The sequence below is a fragment of the Oryctolagus cuniculus genome, chromosome 12, assembly GCF_051225735.1.
Source record: "Oryctolagus cuniculus isolate XC-2025 breed Fujian yellow rabbit chromosome 12, ASM5122573v1, whole genome shotgun sequence".
Taxonomy (NCBI): Eukaryota; Metazoa; Chordata; class Mammalia; order Lagomorpha; family Leporidae; genus Oryctolagus; species Oryctolagus cuniculus.
The window spans coordinates 66223777-66246365 of NC_142878.1; the positions used below are offsets into that span (position 1 = coordinate 66223777).

General features: G+C 41.8%; 1 protein-coding gene across 6 annotated transcripts in view; it reads right to left on the reverse strand.

Annotated features, from left to right (window-relative positions):
• UBR1 (ubiquitin protein ligase E3 component n-recognin 1) overlaps positions 1 to 22589 on the reverse strand; it is a 168872-nt gene that overhangs the window by 145470 nt on the left and 813 nt on the right. For 4 of the 6 annotated variants that reach the window (XR_016218058.1, XR_016218057.1, XM_070054073.2 and 1 more), the window contains exon 1: positions 16778 to 17741. The exons of the other annotated variants lie outside the window; for them this stretch is intronic. Coding sequence is in view for 2 of the 4 variants with exons in the window: in XM_070054073.2 (XP_069910174.1) it covers positions 16778 to 16858 (81 nt within the window). In the remaining 2 variants the exon portion in view is untranslated. Of the gene's footprint in view, positions 1 to 16777; positions 17742 to 22589 lie in introns of those variants that run through there. 6 annotated transcript variants of the gene reach the window in all.

A 22589-nucleotide genomic window follows, 5' to 3' on the forward strand; every position in this document is an offset into this window, starting at 1 on the left:
ACCCAGGCACTCCAATGAGACAGATATAACTATCAATGGAATAGAAGAGATGGTCCAAAACATCAATCTATAATATACTCATGAAGTCAACTGACTTTTAAAAAGACATCAACACAATCAAAAGGAGAAAAGAGTCTTCAAAAAATGGTGTAGGAGCCATTAGCCTTATGAAAAATATGAACTTCAACTCATACTTTATACCATTCACACAAAACAAATTTGAAATGGACTATAGACCTAAATGTAAAAGCTGTAACTATAAAACATTTTGAAGAAAATGCTTCACATCCTTGGGGCAGGCTAAGATTTCTTGGACTGGGTTATTCAAAATTAAAACCTTCTGGTCTTCAAAACAAACATGAGTAACTGATATCCAATTCTGCTACTCCTTATGCCTTTCTCAAACTTTTCCTTCAATCAAATAATCAAGATGAATTTTGAAATTTATATATATTTTAAAATGGACATGCCTTTGCTTCTTGAATCTATGGGTAGAGCTACACCTGTGAAAAGGCACAGAGGAGGCAATAAATGCACTAACCCAACTTAACAATGGCATGCCCATTCAGACTGTCTATGAAGTGCTGGCCTTTGTGTCCAAGGAATACCTGTGACCCAATTGAGTCCTAAGGTGCTAACTGCTCATTGCCACAACACTGGCCCCAGTCTTTTCAATCTTACATATTTCTTGTACAAAGTTATTCACAACAACAAAGAAAAACTGAATATCTATCAATAAGGGAATAGTATAAGAAGTTATAGAATGTCATTTAACCATACCTTACCCAAATGTATAAATGTTATAAGGATATTCAGAAACAAAGAAAAAAGAAACTAAGAGAAAATTGGATTTTTCATTGCTCATGAAAGTTCTGAAGCTTCTACTTGTATACCAGAATATTCACTATAACACTACTTACACTGCCTTAATGTCTATCAACAAAGATGAAACAAGTATGGTACAACCATACCATTCTATGTAGTCACAATACTATAAAACACTGTTAAGCAGAAAATAAGTTTTAAGGGGTTGGCCCAGTGGCATAGTAGGTTAAGCCTCTGCCTGTAGCATCCACATCCTATATGGGCACTGGTTCTAGTCCTGGCTGCTCCACTTCCAATTCAGCTCCCTGCTGATGGCCTGGGAAAGCACTGGAGGATAGCCCAAGTACTTGGGCCCCGCACCCACATGGGAGACCTGCAAGAAGCTCCTGGCTCCTGGTTTCAGATCAGTCCAGCTCTGGCCATTGTGACCATTTGGGGAGTGAACCAGTGATGGAAGACCTTTCTGTCTCTTGTCTCTCTCTGTCTGTAACTTGGCCTCTAATAAATAAATAATTTTTTTTTTTGACAGGCAGAGTGGACAGTAAGAGAGAGACAGAGAGAAAGGTCTTCCTTTGCCATTGGTTCACCCTCCAATGGCCGCCGCAGCCGGCGCGCTGCGGCCAGCGCACTGCGCTGATCCGATGGCAGGAGCCAGAAGCCAGGTGCTTTTCCTGGTCTCCCATGGGGTGCAGGGCCCAAGCACCTGGGCCATCCTCCACTGCACTCCCTGGCCACAGCAGAGAGCTGGCCTGGAAGAGGGGCAACTGGGACAGAATCCGGCGCCCCAACCGGGACTAGAACCTGGTGTGCCGGCGCCGCTAGGCGGAGGATTAGCCTAGTGAGCCGCGGCGCCGGCCAAATAAATAAATCTTAAAAAAAAAAAAAAAAAAGAAGTTTCAAATAATTTCATTTTGTATAAATTTCTAAATTATATATGCTTTTAAAATCTCTACACATTTGCGCTAATTCATTATATGTGCATATACACCTATGCTTATCATTTCTTAAATGAAGACTAAGGGTCTGGAAGGAGAAACAACAAATTACTAACAGTGATAACATAAAAGAACTTACCCAGAGAGTCTAGGGATTTTCACATTTTACTTGAAACAATGTTATACTGTTTGACATTGTTAGATAAATGTGAATATTTTTGCAACTAAAAAATAACTCTTAAAAGTCTACCTAGTATGTGTATTTAAGATGATGCTAATTAGTATCAAAGTACGTCCCAGAAGACACTTATTAACTCCAACTGGAAAGACAGTAACTTTAAAGCAGATAAATCCTGCAGATATCAATTTAATATCACCAGTAAGAAATATGGAAGGGTGGGCCAGCGCCGTGGCTCACTTGGCTGATCCTCCGCCTGCAGCACCAGCACTCCGTGTTCTAGTCCCGGTTGGGGCTCCGGATACTAGTCCCTCTTGCTCCTCTTCCAGTCCAGCTCTCTGCTGTGGCCCAAGAGGGCAGCAGAGGATGGCCCAAGTGCTTGGGTCCCTGCATCCGCGTGGGAGACTGGGAGAAAGTACCCAGCTCCTGGCTTCGGATCGGCGTAGTGCTGACCGTAGTGGCCATTAGGGGAGTGAACCAATGGAAGAAAGACCTTCCTCTCTGTCTCTCTCTCTGTCTCTCTCTCACTGTCTATAACTCTCTCTCTCTCTGTCTGTCTAACTCTGCCTGGGGGAAAAAAATATGGAGGAGTGGGCATTTGGTGGATCAGTTAAGACCCTACTTGGGATGTTCTCATCCTACATCAGAACACCTGGTTTCAACTCTTAGCATTGTTTCTGATTCTAGCTTCCTGCTAATATGCACCTAGGGAGGCAGGTATTGACTCAAGTAATTGGGTCCCTGTCACCCATGTGGGAGACCAAGACTGAGTTTTAAGAATTTGGGAAGCAGGGGCCGGCGCTGTGGCATAGTGGGTAAAGCCACTGTCTGCAGTGCCGGCATCCCATATGGGCACTGGTTCAAGTCCCGGCTGCTCCACTTCCGATCCAGCTCTCTGCTATGGCCTGGGAAAGCAGTGGAAGATGGCCCAAGTCCTTGGGCCCCTGCACCCACATGGGAGACTCAGAAGAAGCTCCTGCTCCTGGCTTCAAATAGGCACAGCTCCAGCTGTGGTGGCCAGTTGGGGAGTGAACCAGCAGATGGAGGACCTCTCTCTCTCCCTCTCTCCCTTTCCTTCTCTCTCTGTATAACTCTGAGTTTCAAATAAATAAAATAAATCTTAAAAAAAAAAAAAAAAGAATTCGGGAAACAAACCAGCAGATGGTAGATTTCTCTGTCTCTCTGCCTGTCAAAAATAGGAAAATAAAAAGCAAGTTGTCAACCACTGGTTATCATATGATCTTTCTTTAAAAAAAAGAAATTATTGATATCAGGCATTGCTTGACAAAGGCATTGAGAAGGACAACATGCCCTTTTTGTGTTATTTTTGCCAAAAACATAATCTCAATTATGAAAAAGCATCAAATAACCCCAAATTGAAGGACATATTACAAAATAGCTGTTCAGTGTGATTTAAAAGTGTCAAAGTCATGGAAAATGAGGAAAGAGTAGACACTGTTGCAGAAGAAAGTGCAAAAAAAAAAAAAAAAGTGCGGATGGAAAGAGAAATACCAATGGATCCTGGAACATAAAAAGGATGTTTATGGGTTTACAGGAAAAGTGGTGAAGGTCAAAGTCTACAGATTCATTAATATTAATTTCTTGTCCTTGATAATTCACTATAGTTATGTAAGATGTCAACATTTGCGGAAACAGAAATAAGGATGTAAGGGAACTCTGTTGCAGTTTTTGCAACTTTTCTACAAGTCAAAAATTAGTTCAAAATAGTTTAAGAAATGATACTGAAGGGCCGGTGCTGTGGTGCAGCGGGTTAACGCCCTGGCCTGAAGCGCCGGCATTCCATATGGGCACCAGTTTGAGACCCAGCTGTTCCACTTCTGATCCAGCTCTCTGCTATGGCCTGGGAAAGCAGAAGATGGCCCAGGTCCTTGAGCCCCTGCACCCACGTGGGAGACCTGGAAGAAGCATCTGGCTTCGGATCGGCACAGTTCTGGCCAATTGGGGAGTGAACCATCGGATGGAAGACCTACCTCTCTCCCTCCCGCCCTCCCTCCCTCCCTGCCTTTCCTCTCTCTGTGTAACTCTTTCAAATAATTTTTTTTTTTTTTTTTTTAGAAAAAGAAATTATACTGAGGGGCCCATTTTGTGTGAGAGGGTTAAGATGCAGACAGCAACACGGGCATCCCTTATCAGAGTACCAGTGTGACCCCAGCTGCTCTATTTCTGATCCAGGTTCTTGCTAATGTACCTGGGAAAGCAGTGGAAGATGGTCCAAGTGCTTGGATGCCTGCCACTCATGTGGGAGACACAGCTGTAATTTCAGGCTTCTCACTTCAGTCTGGCCCAGCCCAGCCATCATAGTCATTGCAGGTGGGGAACCAGTGGATAGAAGCTTTCTCTATCTCTTCCTCTCTGTCACTATGCCTTTCAAATAAATAATCTATTTTTTAAAAAAAGAAATGATACCGAAGATGTTTATTTACAAATAGAGAAAGGCATTAATAAATATATTTCCATTAACACAGATTATAAAGTTGTGCATATAAAATTTCATTCTGGGGGCTGCTCTCGTGATGTAGTGGGTTAAGCTGTCACTTGCAATGGTGACATTCCATATGGGTGCCAGTTCAAGTCCTGGCTGCTCCACTTCCAATTCAGCTCCCTGTTAATGCACCTGGGAAAACAGTGGATGGCGGCTCAAGTGCTTGGGTCCCTGCACCCACATGGGACACCCAGATGAAGCTCCTGGCTTCAGCCTGGCATAGTCCCAGCTGTTACAGCCCTGTGGGGAGTGAACTAACAGAAGACTTCTCTCTCTTTCTCTGTCTATAACTCTACTTGTCAAATAAAAAAAATTAAAATAGATAAATGTGTACATCGAGCCACCTAACTAAATAATAAGCTCCTTGAAGGGAGGAACTTTGTGTTTCAAATCCCTATGTTCCCACAAGCTTGGGAAAAGTACATAACACAAGTTTTTGGTAATTGCTAAATGCTATATGGTTCTTGCTAGAGAGCACAAAACAGATTTGGACACTACTAAGCTTTCTATACCTTTGTTTATAGAATTCTTACAGAAGACAAAACACAATTATTCTCTCTCACAACTTTTTCTGTTATTGCCACAGCTGTGGAAAATTCTTTTCAACTAAAATTTTTTTTTTCTAGGTAAGAAAAACTACACAATACATATTTTACTGGGTGACATGTTCAGGAATTAACGATTGGTGACTGGAGCAAGTTTGGCTTTTGTCTCTGTTTTACTATTTATAACATTTTCCTCCATTTGTGATGGGAATAAAAATAAGAATTTTTAACTTCACTGTTATGAGTTGGGCTGCTATAAACATGGGAGTACACATTACTCTTTCATATGTTGATTTCATTTCTTTCGGGTAAATTCCCCAAGAGTGGAATGGCTGAGTCACATGGTAGATCTATTTTCAGATTTCTAAGGAATATCCACATTGTCTTCCATAATGGTTTTATCAGTTTACATTCCCACCAGCAGCGTATTAGGGCACCTTTTCCCCCTACATCCTCACCAGCATTTGTTATATTTTGATTAATGGATGATAGTCAGTCTAACTGGTGTAAGGAAAAACCTCATTAAGGTTTTTATTTGCATATCCCTGATGGCTAGTGATCCTGAGCATCTTTTCATGTTTCTGTTGGCCATTTGTATTTCATGTTTTGGAAAATGCCTGCTCATATCCTTAGCCCATTTTTTTAACTGGACTGCTTGTTTTGTTGTTGTTTAGCTTCTTGAGCTCCTTATATATCCTGAATATTAATCCTTTATCAGATGTATAATTTGCAAATATCTTCTCTCATTCTTTCAGTTACCTCTTTACTTTGTTGAGTATTTGCCTTGCAGAGGCTTCTTAGCTTCATGTAATCCCATCTGTCTATTTTGCCTTTATTATCTGTAGTAGACAAATATCTTGTTTTACCTTATTTATGGTAACTAATATACAGAGTACAAAAAATGTAATGTATATGAGCAAAACCAATATTTTGAGATTTGATTATTGTTGTCTATATTGTTGAGGAACAGTGGTTTTCCTACTTAATACTTGCTGAATTCTTTATTTAGTGGAGGTTAAGATCGATTACAAAGAAAAATGAAAATATGTCATCATAAAAAATAAAAGAAAGATAAGAAAGAAGGAAGGAGGGTGGGAATAAGAGAGGGAGGAAAAGTAGAATATGAAGTATCATTATGTTCTAAAAACCGTATATATGAGCTATATGAAATGTGTTCCCTTTATGCTAGTAAAACAAAAATAATGGTTTTTAACTTCAATGTCTATTAAAAATTTTTTTCCCAACATTTGGAAGTAAGGGAAGGCTTTCCTAATTGGCTGTTCTGTTAAAAAAAAAAAGAGAGAAGAAGAAGTTCTCACAACATTTAAATTCCCAAACATTCCAAACATTTTCTTCATCCCCATGGAGACAAAAAGATATGTTCACAGCTCTGACCCAGGAACTTGGACGCCTGTTTGGGAACATGACTGTGAAAAAACGTACTTAAGTATGGTAGATCCCTTTCTTCTAACCACAACTAATCCTTGTGTAGAAAACTGCTAGACATTTATAGAACCTTCAGAAGCCCTGTAATTACTTTCCTAATTCTTCTTGACTTAAAGTGCTAACGAAATCTGGAGGCTCTAGAATTTTTTTGCATCTCTGGATACTAAGAAATATTTGACTATACAAAGTTTTCTCATAATAATACTTGACAGACTCATAAAACTTAAAAACAACTCTAGTTCAACTGCTTACTACAAGAAACTCCATCTATATATTATCTGGTGGTAAGCTACCCAAGCCTTTCTGAATACTCCTCAGCCAACTTCCATTCTTACAGCTCAAAATGACCCAAAATCTACCTCCTTGTAACTTTTATCCTATGGTTCATAAAATAAATCCATATAATCTAACCACTTTTCAATTAGAGGAAGGTAATTATCTTTCATTGGTCTCCTCATTCAGGGCCAAACTGGAATGAAGAGACTAAAGAAATCTACCCATTCCTAATGACAGGATATCTAGACCATGCCCCATGCTGATTACTTTTATGGAATAAGCCCCTGTATTGAGGAGTGGGACTATTTATTGCCTCCTTTATCTTAGGCACTAAACTGCTATTTAAAAAAATCACATTTTTGGCAGCCACATTAAACTTATAACTTGATGAGCATGCAGACAACTAAAACCCTTAGATCAATCACATAGATGGGACCCAGCCCTGTGCACAAATAAAGATATACATAAGGCATTACTTTCATCTCAATTAAGTGTCACTTCATTAGTTTTAATGCAATATTCAGCCTAAAGAGATTTTTTTTCATCCTATAATGTGTTATCATTGCCAGCCTGTGCTGTCTATGATAATTATGTTTTCCCTGTCTTCATGGAATTGATAAAATAAGCCAGAGTTAAATATAGAGATACTTGACAAGCAAGGCCTCTCTTCTGTCTTCCTGTGGAGATAACATATAAGCATACTGTCAGAACCTAGTTTTTAGAAGTATTCTGTCCCTAAGCTATGCTATTCTTTTTTCATTTCTGACTATAGGTCATGCCCCAATTTTCTGGGCCGTCCTTCAAGTCTGTAGATGAATACAATCTGTCTTCCTAAACTCCAGGGTATGTATTTCATATTCTTTTTGCTTTCTGGCATATGTATTTGCAAAGCAACTGAAATCTTTTCTTAGATTACAAAGCAGAGCATATGTGTATTTAAAAAAATTTATTGTATAAAACAACAGACTTCTTATGAGGCTAGAATCATTTCTAGCTTACCCATAAATACTAAAAGCTCAAAGGCATTTTAAAATAGTACATAAAGACACATTAACTGGTTATAGCCTCACTCCTCCAAATAGACAAGTCAAACAGACATTGTTTTGAAGAGCAGCATTAAGTAAACTATTAGAAGGAAATTTATACTCAAGTATATAACAGACTCCATTATAGACAAGGCCTATGTCACTCTGGGGTAATAAGTGAGCACTCAGGGCAGAACAATAATTCTTCTGAAGTCTCTCAGTAATGTTTATTTAGCACAGCACACTTCTGTAAGCACTCATCTTATTACAGAGGTATAACAACATTTAAACAAACAAAACAAAAAAAAGGCTGTACCAAATGCTTTTAAAAAAACAAAACTCATCAACAAAACTCAACAAGTAATTATTGTTTCTTCAAAAGAAAGCATTTTAACTCAGAATACCCTGAAAGAACACATAAGAGTTCACAGCAAATCACCTGGAACTAGAGTGGTCTTAAAATCTGAGACAATGGATTAAAAGCGTCAAGCAAATTATTTGACAGAGAACAGAATATGACTAACAGCTTTGGAGAAATGTTTAAAGGAAATGGGAAATCTGAGGCTCACCTATGTCACTGCCTTATACAAATATCTACCCAGACAGACTCTAGGCAGTACTGAGGATAAGAATCTTTTTATTTGCAGGGTAATGTGTCATTAAACATAAGACAGTTTCAAGTACCGACTCATCTGTACTCAGTCACTGTTCCCGCCCTAGCCTCTTACCATAATGGAAGTGAATCTGTCACTTTAACCGAGGTTTCAAAATTTAACTTCATATGTAATTCTATAGAATCCAGTACTAAAAGTAAGAATTTCCCTAAATGCTCACAAGATAAATTATAAATAATGGAAAAACATGGGTATTAGCCCCAGCTAAGATTTGGTGGCACAGTCCTTCAGCTAGGATGCAAGATATCTGGTTTTCATAATTGTTTTTCCACTTAAACAAAGCACAGAAAGCTGTGCTCTTGCCTAAAATCACATAAATCCAAATTTCTAAGGAAAATTATCTCTAATGAAAACAATGCATCATTTCTCATTCCTTCTGTATCTTCAATATTTTAAGATCAATCTTCAAAAAATGTTATCTTTTCAAGATTTCCTATTCATATGAGACTGTTGGTAATGATTTTCAAAATCATTGTACAAACATAATATTTTTGAACAATTTTTAAAAAAGATTTATTTATTTGAAAGTCAGAGTTACACAGAGAGGAGAGGCAGAGAGAGAGAGGTCTTCCATCCGATGGTTCACTCCCCAATTGGCTCCAACGGCTGGAACTGTGCAAATCTGAAGCCAGGAGCCAGGAGCCTCTTCCAGATCTCCTACATGGGTACAGGGGCCCAATGACTTGGGCCATCTTCTACTGCTTTCCCAGGCCATAGCAGAGAGCTGGATTGGAAGTGGAGCAGCCAGGTCTTGAACTGACACCCACATTTGATGCCGGCACTTCAGGCCAGGGTGTTAACGTGCTGCGCCACAGCACTGGTCCAAACATAATATTAAACTTAAAAAACCTCCCAATTAGGCACTAGACAACCTTGGGGAGTAATAGAAATGTTCTATATTTTGATTTGGTGTTAGTCACACAAGTGTACATGTTTGTCAAAACTTATCCAATGTTTCATTTTATTGTATATGAATTATACCTCAATGTTATTTTTTAATTCTCTGATTAATTTTAAAAATTTTAGCCTGTCTCTTAACCTCCTCAACTCCTATTATATCCACCTCCATTGCACTTCAGATAGTCTTTTTATTTCATTCAATGAAAACTCTGAAACAATGTGTTGGGTACTGGAGATACAGCTGTGGATAAGGAATAGCTCATGCTCTCAAGACATTCATGTCTGGTAGGAAAGGCAGATAATAAATAGGCACTGTGTAATAAAACCCAGAACATGCTACATCCAAAAGGAGTACAGAAAGTGTACTACACAAACATATACGATGTGTGTTTAACCTGAATTTACCATCACAAAAACCTGGTATGCCCTCGTATTCTCAAACTCTAAAATTCCCCTTTCTAACTATAATTTTCAGTCTTCTCGTTTATGTCAAAAACAAGACCTTTAATACCTCAAATCTTACCAAGTCCTCCACATGCCTACTTTGGCTTTTCTTACTTCCTGACTGGCTTGGGTTCTGAGGTTGACCACTGAACTAATATGCCCCCTCATTCCTTCCTTCCTTCCCCCACCCTCCATCACTAGAAATCTAACTAAAACGAATCCCTAATGTTGATCCTCTTTTATTTATTCATTTAAGAATATGTAACTGGGGCTGGTGCTGTGGTGTAGCAGGTAAAGCTGCCACTTGCAGTGCCGGCATCCTATATGGGTGCCAATTCGTATCCCAGCTGCCCTACTTCCGATCCAGTTCTCTACGGCCTGGGAAGTCAGTACAGGATGGCCCAAGTCCTTGGGCCCCTGCACCCATGTGGGAGACCTGGAAGAAGCTCCTGGCTCCTGGCTTTGGATCAGTGCAGCTCTGGTGGTTATGACCAATTGGGGAGTGAATCAGTGAATGGAAGACCTCTCTCTCTCTACCTCTCCTTCTCTCTCTGTGTAACTCTGACTTTCAAATAAATAAATCAGTCTTTAAAAAAAAAAAAAGAAGAAGAAGAATACGTAACTAGAAGGCATGTAGGAGTGAGAGAGGGAAGAAGAAATATCATTATATTCTTAGAATTGTATCTATAAATCACATGGAATCTGTTAAAAACTCATTAAAATTAAAAATAAAGAATATGTAACTAAGGACATTGTGGCACAGCAGGCTAAGTGCCACTGGGGATCCTATAGTGGAGAACCCAGGTTCAAGTCCCACTTCTGCCATACAATCTAGTTTCCTGCTAATGTGCCTAGGAGGCAGTAGTACTCGAGTCCCTACCACTCATCTGGGGGATGCAGATGGAGTTCTTAGCTCCTGACTTTGGCCTGGCCTAACCCTGGCTGTTGCAGGCACTTGGAGAATGAACCAGTGGATAGAAAATCTGTCTCTCCTTCTCTCTGTCACCCTTTCAAATAAATAAATAAATATTAAAAAAAAAAATAGGAGGAGGGGGAAGGGAGGAGGAGAAGAAACTATTTGCTGTATCAAACACTTATCAGGATATATTAGTTAACAAGTCAGACATGATCCTGGCCTTCACTGGAACTTTCATTGGAATGTTCATTTTAGGAGAGACAGACATTTCAATCAGTAGATTAAAATATAGTAACTAAAGACTATAATGAGTGCAGTAGAGTAAATAAACAAGATGCTTTGCTTTGACAGAGAACAAAAAGCACTTTTTTTGACGAAGAATTTATTAAGAAATAGCAGAGGAGAGCCGGCGTCACAGCTCACTAGGCTAATCCTCCACCTGCGGCGCCGGCACACCAGGTTCTAGTCCTGGTTGGGGCGCCAGGTTCTGTCCGGGTTGCTCCTCTTCCAGGCCAGCTCTCTGCTGTGGCCTGGGAGTGCAGTGGAGGATGGCCCAAGTGCTTGGGCCCTGCACCCCAAGGGAGACCAGGAGAAGCACCTGGCTTCTGGCTTCGGATCAGCGCAGCGCGACGGCCGCAGCGGCCATTGGGGGGGTGAACCAACGGCAAAGGAAGACCTTTCTCTCTCTCTCTCACTGTCCACTCTGTCAAAAAAAAGAAAAAAAGAAAAAAAAAGAAATAGCAGAGGAAACACACCCTAATAAGCAAAAGCACAGTTTCTAAAGGACAACAGAGCTTAGACTTGTTTTAAAAACTAATAACAAAGGAGAAAAAGAAGTGCTGCTTTAAGGGTTGAAACACGAAAGTGTTGAAAGGCTTGGAATGAGCTTAGACTTTGTTCTGAGTATAATGGAAAGCTAATAAAGGCTTTAAGCATGAGAATGACATGATCTGATTTAGTCTGAAAAAGATTGCTCAGACTGATCCGGGAAGAACAGAATGAAAAAGGGCAAAGGTAGAAGCAGAACCCAGTTAAGAAGTCACTGCAGTTGCCCAGGCAACAAATGTTGGATTGAACTATAGAGGTGGAATGGAGACAAGAAAAGTTGCTTGCATTCAAGAGCTATTATGGAGGTCATCTACTAAGACAGGGATAACAAACTCTTGATGTGCCCTCCTCCTTTCCCTCCTAGAACATGATCCTTCCTCTCAGTTTACGGCACAATCACTATCAAGAATGCTTAAGCCAAAAACTGGGAACCTAAATATCATGTTTGTTCCCCTCTTCCTCATACTTGATGCATCGGCAAGTCTCTCTTTTATCAACTTCCAAAACTCTCTCAAATTCATCCACTTCTCTCCATCTTCAGTGATAATCTCTCTAATACAAGCTACAATGATCCATGACTTAGGTTTTGTTTTTTTTTTTAAGATTTATTTATTAATTTGAAAGTCAGAGTTACATAGAGAGAGGAGAGGCAGAGAGACCGAGACAGAGACAGAGAGAGAGAGAGAGGTCTTCCATCCGATGGTTCACTCCCCAATTGGTCGCAACGGCTGGAGCTGCGCCAATCCGAAGCCAGGAGCCTCTTCAGCCTCTTCCAGATCTCCCACATGGGTGCAGGGGTCCAAGCACTTGGGCCATCCTCTACTGCTTTCCCAGGCCATAGCAAAGAGCTGGATTGGAAGAGGAGCAGCCGGGACTAGAACCGGCGCCCATATGGGATGCCGGCACTTCAGGCCAGGGTGTTAACTCGCTACGCCACAGTGCCGACCCCATGGCTTAGGTTTCCGCAGTTACTTCCAAATTGCTCTCCCATTCAAAAAATCAGACAACCAAGTGCAAATGTCGAGTAAGCAGCTGGATTTGATTCCAGAGCTCAAAAGTGAGATGACCCAAAGATACAAAAAAAAAAAAAATTTTTTTTATTTGACAGGTAGAGTTATAGACAGTGAGAGAAAGCACAGAGAAAGGTCTTCCTTCTGTTGGTTCATGCCCCAAATGGCCACTATGACCAGTGATGCACCGATCCAAAGCCAGGAGCTTCCTGCTGGTCTCCCATGAGGGTGCAGGGGCCCAAGCACTTGGGCCATCCTCCACTGCCCTCCTGGGCCACAGCAGAGAGCTGTACTGGAAGAGGAACAACTGGGACTAGAACCCAGGGTCCATATGGGATGCCGGCACTGCAGGTGGAGGATTAACCAAGTGAGCCATGCAGCCGGCCCAAGATACAAATTTTAGAAGTTAAGACATCCAGCTGGTATTTAAAGCTGCTGGATGAAATCACCTAGAGAGAAGGTATAGTCAAGCAAAAGAGAAAAGCTTAGCACCATGCTAAGGGACAACCTCTAAGACAGACTTAAGGAAGAAAATACAGTCAAAGAATGCAGATCTGGCAGATCACCCCCACATATCCTTAGATTTGCAGACTGTCCCACCCTCATCCCCACGGACCCAATAAAATACCCTCTCTTCAAAACTACTCGCCATGATATTGCACTACTCTCACCTCCCACCTGCTTGGTTGTTCCATTTCCAAAGGTTCTTAACTAGTCTTCCTCTATTTTCTAACCTTGAAATTCAATCATTTCAGTCCACTTCCTCATTCTGTGTGTTTGTGTGTGTGATACATACATTTTCTTCCTCAAAGATCTTATCCATTCCCACAAACTCAACCGTCAATTCTATACTGATAACTTCCAAATATCTACCTAAATTTTATTCAAAGTGTGTCCTATGGATCAGAATTTCAGAATCAGCAGGGCATGATGCAAAGACACAGATCTGTGGACTTCATTCCAAAGCTACAGATTTCCCTTGATTATTCTTAAGCAACAGCTTTTATAAATATCCAATTATTTATACCCATTATTATTATTATACCTTGTTGCATGTTAGTGGTATTAGGGATATGACAGTCTTCAAAGTTACTGACAGCAGTATGACTGAAAAATATCTTAGATCCAAGAAGCAAATCTGATCTAAGGAAATAAAAAACTATAATCAAGAACTCTAATGGGACTGGTAAGACCCCTCAAACCTCCATAACTATTCCTTATTTATTATTTTTGTTTCCTCTGCCTCCAATACTGATTTAAAATGTGCATCATTCAGGGTTGGCACTGTGGTGTAGTGCATTAAGCCACTGCTTGCAGCACTGGCATCCCATATAAACACCAGTTTGGGCCTTGGCTACTCCACTTCCAATCCAACTCCCAGTTAATGTACCTAGGAGAGCAGAGGAAGATGTCAAATGTGCTTGGGCCCCTGCATTCATGTGGGAGACCTAGAAGAAGCTCCTGGGTCCTGGCTTCAGTCTGGACCATTGTGGCCATTTGGTGAGTGAATCAGCATATGGAAGACCTCTCTCTGTGTAACTCTGCCTTTCAAATAAATAAAATAAACCTTTTTTAAAATATAAGAATCATTCAAATGGAAGAAAAAACCTGAACTTTTTGTTTAATAGCAAAGAAGTAGCAAACTGGGAAACTAGTAATTTACTCCACTGCCAGAATAAAATTGAAGACGGTAGCTTTAAAAAGAAAAAGAAGGTAGGATGATCTCTGGGGCCCTCCAATAGATAGATTCAAATCAAGAGTGGTCATGAGGTTTAACAGTTACACACTTACATGACCCTATCTTGAGTTAAACTTCTTAGGGCACTAGAGGTCAGTGCTCTGCACAGTGGTTACATGGCTGCTTGGGGTATGGGTATCGCATATAAACTGCCAGTTTGAGCCAGGGCTGCTCCACTTCCAATCCAGCTCCCTGCTAATGCTCTTAGCAAAGAAACGGAAGATGGTCCAAGTATTTGGGCCCCTGTCGCCCATGCCAGAAACCTAGATGGGAGTTCCTGGCTCCTGGCTTCAGCCTGGCCCTGCACTGCCTGTTGTGATCATTTAGGGAATGAATCAACCCTTAGGAGATCTCTTAGTCTCTCCCTCTGTCACTCTGTCTTTCAAATACATAAATTCTTTAAAAAAAATTCTTTGAGCCCTACTATTACCTGTGTCATTAGAATGTGGTTTCCCTGAGGCTGTATTACACCATCAGCCTACTACTTTGCAAAATCCAAAAACTTTGCCCGAAGAAATCTAATACAGGTCATGTATCCCTTATTCAAAATGCACAGAACAAGAAGTTTTTCAAATTTCAGACTTTTGGATTCTGGAACATTTGCATATATATCAAGATATATCTTGGGGACAGGACCCAAGCCAAAACATGAAATTCATTTATGTTCCATATATATATGACACACATAGCCTGAAAAGTAATTTTATACAATATGTTTAGTATACTTGTATTGGACTGTGCCCCAACACATGAGGTCAGGTGTGAAATTTTCCACCTATGTTATCATGTCAGTGCTCAAAAGAATTAGATTGTAAAGCATTTAAGATTTTAGTTTTCAGATCAGAGATATTCAAATTGAAATATCTCCTGAAATTCCTATACCATTATTTCCAATTCCCAATTCCCAATTAGTAGAGTCCAGAATAAAGAAGTTTTACTACACCATCTGGAAAGAACACACTGAAGCTTTAAATAAATATCAGTCATCTTTGGCAACACAAAACTAAAACAACTTTTCTGACTATCATACACAATTTCCTTCTAAAGATTTATTTATCTGAAAGTCCAAGTTACAGAGATAGAGAGATTAATCTCCCATCTGCTGGTTCACTCCCTAAATGGCTGCAATGGCCAGGAGCTCTGGAAACTTCATCAAGGTCTCCCATGTGGGTGTCAGGGGCCCAGGTACTTGGGCCATCTTCTGCTGCTTTCCCAGGCCATTAGCCTGGATCAGAAGTGGAGCAGCCAGGGCATGACCCAGCACTCATTTGGGATGCCAGCACCACAAGCAGGGGCCTCATGCACCTCACCACAATGCCAGCCCTGTTCCATTCCTTTTAACATGAAAAAAGCACAAGCTACCATTAAAATGAGCTGGTTCTAAACTTGCTATAAACTAAAACCAGCTCTAAATTTGTTCTATCTTTCCATTATGCCTTGTCATGTCAGATAGTCATACAAGTATCTTCCTTCAATTCCAACAATGAAGTGAGTTTGAATTACTATTTGGGATGGAGAAAGATTGCCAAACGATGGCCTAGTCGGTGGTCAAACCCTTAGTCCAACTCCCTCCCTACCTGGTTTCTATCTCCCAGCCAGTCTCTCCAGTCCCTGGGGTTGACTCATTTCTGTAGCTCATAAACAATGCTGAAGTGTTCACAGGGTTAAAGTACTTCAAGAATGCTTTTATGAACACTATAAACCAAAGGAACTTCTGAAAGAGGGGTGCACCTCACACTTTTCTATATGCAGCTGTGACATACATTTGCATATTTCCTACACAGCTCTCCACCAGATGCCCAGAGGCACTTAGAACACTCCCTTAACACAGTACCCTACTTCTTACCCTCCATAGTCCGCTTTCTCTTGGAGTCAGACTATTGCCTCACATTTGCTCACTATCTCTGCCTTCCGAGTCTTTCAAAATGCAGGAGCAAACCGTATTACTCTGACTTGAAATAGCTACGAGTCCCTTCCACAGCTGTAAAAAGCAGCAACATACGGCAGGTTTCTCCACAGAGGAATAAGCCTGGGGTTCTCAAGAGGCTACAATGAGGCACAACAATTCCTACACCCCACACCTGACTATGACTTGACAGTGGCCGCCTTCCCTTGCACTATCAGGTTCCGGCCGGCTGGGCAACATACCACTCTGCAGCGGGGTCTGCGTCCTGGATTCCTAGCATCAAGAGGGGCTAGCGCGGCGTCTACCGGAAAATGGCTCTCTCCAATCCCTCCTTAGCCCCCTACATGAAACCATAGAAGAACATCACCAGTTCTTTCTACTTCAGGATACAGACATGCATGCTTGAGCCCGTCGAGACTAATAAACGGCAAAGTCATTATATGCCGGAGGCTTGACTGGCAGGAAATGTGGGTGACGACTAACTTTTTATTCGGCAGCTTCCTTCCAGATCAATCCATAGGACTCCCCCTCCCCAGAGCCGCCATAAGAGGTGAAGCCCCACATCCTCCTGAGCGCGGTAGGGAGGGACTGGGGGGAGGACAAAAGGAACTTGTCTACAGGCACTTACACATGCCAGTCGCTGAGGGGTCTGGGGCAACTCGGGGCTGACTTCCATCCTCTCCGCACCCCCAGCCTCTTCGTCCGCCATCTTGAGGGAAACTGACTCCCGCAGTGCTCGACCCCCGGCCGGAGGCGAGTGGAAACCTGTGGCCCGTCCGAGAGGCGGAGGGCGACACTTTTGCGACGGCCCCTGAAGTCGCGTTTGACGCAGACTCGAGAGCGGCTTCCGGTCTGCTTCCCGGAAGCGGGCGTCACGACCCGAAGGGGCCGGAGATTTTCGCTTGGAAATTTATTGGTCGCAGTGGCTATTAATGCTGAGTGGTTGTACACCTGGCTTCGGTACTAGAATCTGTTGCATCTGCGAGGTGAAAGACAAATTCAGCGTCCGCTATAAGAGGAAGGCAACTGTCAAGAACTAAGGGAGAGCCTGTCCTGTCTGGCCGGTCGCGGGCGGGGGGCTGGTTGGTCTCCCGACGCAGCTGCTGTCAATCTCCGGCACCCACAGAATGAAAAACAAAAGTACTCGCGGCGTTTCCATCTTTAGGAGTCGAGCCCATGGGCACTTGCGCACGTATGAAGAAAGCTGACGCCCCAGTTTTGTTTTGGGGGCAGGGAATAACGAAGAATTTAAAATCATTCCCTTCGGTAGATGGAAGACGTGTCGGAGAGTGTTTACTGTGATTCCTAGTTCCAGACCCTTTAAACACCTGGTGCTATTCTGAGTTGTCTTTCAGGTTTTCACTCACATTCCAGGGAGGGGTGCAATCACCTGTCACCCTAGATTGTCCAGACCCTACTGCAAAAGCGATGACGCCTGGGCAAGTGGGTCAAAAAGTATCCATAGGACACCACTTTGCTTCATTTTAACACTAAGCTCTCCACCGCAGGAGGTGCTTAAGCCTCGTTACCATCTCATGCAACCTATGTTGAAGCATATTTCCGAACTGTTCTTGTGTGGACTTGTCTCCATCCTGCATGTGCAAACAAGAATACTACGTAAGAGGTATTCATTTTCCCCTAAGACAAAAGATAACCTGTTTTCCCCGGCTTGTGGAGACACAGCTTTAGGAATAATTCCCTATGGTTTCCTAATTTGCTGCACTAAATTGTTTGGTGTGACGACTCCTTCTGGTGTGTTTCTTGATTGAACTCTGGGAAGCAGGCCCACAATTTTGGGTGAGTGACAGCTTGACCTAATTTAGAGTAGGATTATGAATTTGATTCTTATGCAAAGAGATACATTTTTAATAAAATTACCTTTAGTCCAAGCAGCTTTTGTGAGTAAACAAACGACTCGTTTTGCAGGTGCCATTTTTCTGTCTGAAGCATTGTTAACAACTTAAGTACACGAGTTCTCTTTCTTGTGGCCCCCAAATAAAACTCATTTGGGGCAGCCATCCTCAGAACTGTTTTTCCCGGGTTCTCACTTAGGGATTGTGCTGCAGGTTTCAGCTCATTAGGATCGCCTGGCATCACTGTAGTGATTCTGATTTCATTTGAAAGGATTGGGGCCTGAGCATTAGTTTTTTTTTTTTTTTTTTTTAAACACACACACACACACACACACACACAAACCTATTCCAAGTGATCTCAATGAGAAGTGAGAACCCCTGGGTAATTCCATTTCAAAGGCCCATATTCTCTGGGATATTTTGTGTGGGATTAGGGCCCACCTGTATTTGCCTTATTATTCCTTGTGTAGATATATAAATCTGTGCCACAACACATGCCCCTGAGATAAGCTTTTATAAGAAAAATAACAGGTAGAAGAGAATGTGTACTCTAATATTTTTGTATTTTATTGGAGACTATAAAGTACATATTGATATTTTATTAAATGTTTCTCCTAAATATTTTATAAAGATTTCCACACACTTCATGATGACATTTCAACCAATGATGGACCAAATATACGATCGTGGTCCAATAATATTACATAAGATTACAATGGAGGCAAAAAATTGTTATCTTCTAGTAACATTGTATCTGTCATAATGTTGTAGTGCAACACAATATCCATTTGTGGTGATGGCCGTAGAAACAAACCTAGTGCACTGCCACTCTTACAAAAGTACAGCACACAGGCCAGCTGTTGTGGTAGAGTGGGTTTAGCTGCCGCCTGGGATATACCATATCCTTAGTGGAGTGCTTGGCATCAAGTCCTCCCTCTGCCTCATGTTCAATCCATCTTTCTGAGAATTTGCCTGGGAGGTGCCAGAAGATGGATCAAGTACTTGGATCCCTGCTACCCACATAGGAAACCCGGATTAAGTTGTGGGCTCCTGGCTTCAGCCCTGGGTGTAATAGGCATTTGGGGAGTGAACCAGCAGATGGAAGTGCTCTCTCTGTTTCTCTCCTGTCTCTTTCACACTCTGAGTTTATATCACAGCATTTTCTTTCTTTCTTTCTTTCTTTCTTTCTTTCTTTCTTTCTTTCTTTCTTTCTTTCTTTATTTCTTTTTTTTTTTTTTTTTTTTGACAGGCAGAGTGGACAGTGAGAGAGAGAGACAGATAGAAAGGTCTTCCTTTTGCCATTGGTTCACCCTCCAATGGCTGCCGCAGCTGGCGCGCTGCGGCCGGCACACCGCGCTGATCCATTGGCAGGAGCCAGGTAGTTCTCCTGGTCTCCCATGTGGTGCAGGGCCATCCTCCATTTGAAAGAGTTACAGAGAGAGAGGTCAAGACAGAGAGAGAAGTCTTCTGTCTGCTGGTTCACTCCCCAGTAGGCTGCAATGGATGGACCTGCACCGATCCAAAGCCAAGAACCAGGAGCTTCTTCCGGGTCTCCCATGCAGGTGCAAGGGCCCAAGGACATGGGCCATCTTCCACTGCTTTCCCAGGCCATAGCAGAGAGCTGGATCGGAAGTGGAGCAGCTAGGACTCGAACCAGCACCCATATGGGATGCCAGCGCTTCAGGCCAGGGCTTTAACCCGCTGTGCCACAGCGCTGGCCCCCACTTTAACCATTTTAAGTGTATTTTTAAGTATAGCATTAAGTACATTCACATTGTACAACCATCATTACCATCCACTTTCAGAACAATTTTTCCTTTTACAAAACTGAAACTCTGTAGCCATTAAACACAAACCCCCTTCCTCTCACTCCACCCAGCCTCTGCAACCATCATTCAACTTTCTGTTTGAATTTGACTATTCTGGGTATTCCATATAAGTGGAATCATACAGTATTTTCCTTCTCTCTGAATTATTTCACTTAGCATAATGTCTCAAGGCTCTGTGATTTCTTTTGCAGTTATTTTGGGTTTCCTGTGCACAGCATTAATTACCTACATTAAATTCTCCTCAATCTTTTGTTGTACTAAGGAAGAGATGCTACTTCAGAAGCTTATAAAAGACGTCTGGTATGTGCCAATGTCCATAGCAGCAACACTCACAAGAGTCACAAGGTGGAAACAACTCAGGTGTCCATCAACAGCTGAGTGGATAAACAACGTGCCTCATATATTCAGTGAAATGATGCAGCCTTAAAAAGGAAGATTCATACACATGCTACAATGTGGATGAACCTTGAGGACATTAGGTTCAGTGAAATAAGCCAGATTTAAAGGATACATGCCGTATGATTCCATGAGTCAAATCTGACTATGTAGTCAAAGTCACAGAGACAAGAAAGCAGAGTGGCGGTTGTCAGGGCCTGGCAGGGGTGGGAGAAGGATGCAGAATTAATGTTTAATGGGTATAGAGTTTCCGTTTCAGATGATGAAGAGGTCTGGAAAGAGTGGTGGCAGTTGCAAAACAGTATGACTAGTTAATACCACCTAACTGCACACTTTAAAATGGCTAACAAGGTAAATTTCATACCTATTTTATCACAATTTAAAAAGCAATTTACTAGGCTGTCATTGTGGAGCATCATTTAAGCTGCTGCTTGTAATGGCAGCATTCCATTTGCAAGTGCTGGTTTGAGTCTCAGCTACTTCTCTTCTAATCCAGCTTCCTGCTACTTCTGCCTGGGAAAGTAGCAGACCAGATGATGGCACCATGTGCTTGGGCCCTGCCACTCATGTGGGAGACCCGGATGGAGTTCTTGGTTTCTAGCTTCTGCCTGGGCCAGCCCTGACTGCTACAAGTATTTGGGAAGTAGACCAGAGAATGAAGATCTTTCTCCCTTCTTTTTGTCTCTTCCCCCTCTCTGGTACTAACTTTCAAATAAATAAATATTTTAAAATAATTTAAAAATCTTTACACAAACCAAATCATTTTAATCACATTATGTTAGCTTTCTATAGAAATGACTTTGCAGGACAATGACTTAATATTTATGTATTTTTTAACAAGATCAACATGAGAAATAGTGACTTGGGCTGGCACTGTGGTGTAACGGGTAAAGCCGCCGCCTGCAGTGCCAGAATCCCATATGGGCGCTGGTTTGAGTTCCAGCTGCTCCATTTCTGATCCAGCTCTCTGCTATGGCCTGTGAAAGCAGCAGAAGATGCTCAAGTCCTTGGGCCCCTGCACCTGCATGGGAAGACCCAGAGAAAGCTCCTAGCTCCTGGCTTTGGATCAGCACAGCTCGGACAGTTGTGGTCAATTGAGGAGTGAATCAGTGGATGGAAGACCTCTCTCTCTCTCTCTGCCTTTCCTTTCTTTGTGTAATCATGACTTTCAAATATATAAAATAAATCCTTTTTTTATAAAGAAAGAAATAGTGACTTGAAAGAAGTTCTATGAGAGTCATGAATTTTTTGCTATTGGTGGCAGGGTATATTATATTGTTAAATGTCCAAGTAATAAATTCTCCCTTGACGTCAGTTCAAGGGTGAGTTTGCTTTCACAGTGAATTTCTACCTGCTTTTGTAACCAAGAGTATAGGATTCAGGCAAGAGTAGGGCACTGGGTTTACTGCTTCGGCTTGTTTTTCAGTGGATGCTCCAGGAAAGCTTATCTTACACAATCGTATTCAGAGGAGGCCAGACCACCATGAACAAGGAAAGCTGCAGGAAACCAGTCTGAGTCAGATTTTTGAGCACACAAGGAATAAAGATGTGTATCGCAAGCAGGAAGGCTCTCCTGCTGCTCCTGTCCCCACATCCTGCAGGCTCCTCTGACCCTCACTATAAAAGCTCTAGCAAACTTCCCAGGGAGGCAGTTTCTTCAGGGAACTATAGCTTCCTGTTCTCATATTCATCACAAATAAAACTTTCCTCTGCACATCTCCAGTTTGAGGTTGATTATTTAGTAACATCCCAAAGGAACAGACTCCTTGTGTCCACTAACATTTTCTTTCAGACAACTAGAAATCTATTTACCTTTGACTGTCAGGGCCTGGGAGACATGGATTATGCTGAATTGTAGTAAATAGCTGGTGAAACCAGGATTTGCCTTGAGAACCATTAACTATCATTAAACTGGTCTACTTAGACCATTCTTCTAGGTGTGAGGCTAGGCCCAGCCAATCTGAAACACTCACTGTCTCAACAGGTCTTGTATTTTCTCGCCTTAATGCTTTGGTTCATGTTTCTAGGCTTTGATAGAAAGTGCTTCTCTTTACCACAACTCCAGAAACACTACGCTTCCTATGTATGACACTTCCTTAATTAAACATTCCTTGATTCTTTCCAAAGATGTGACCTACCTCTCTTGATTTTAATATGCTTCCAGTCTTTTATAAGGGTTCTTCAGAAAGTTCACGGACTTAAAAGTTCATGGGAATTAAAAGCTAAATTTACGGGGGCTGGAAGTGTGTCACAGGAGGTTAAGTCACAGCTTGCAACACCATATTCATATACTATATTGGAGTGCCAGTTTCAGTCCCGGCTTCTCTACTTCTGATCTAGCTTCCTGCTAATGCACCTGGGA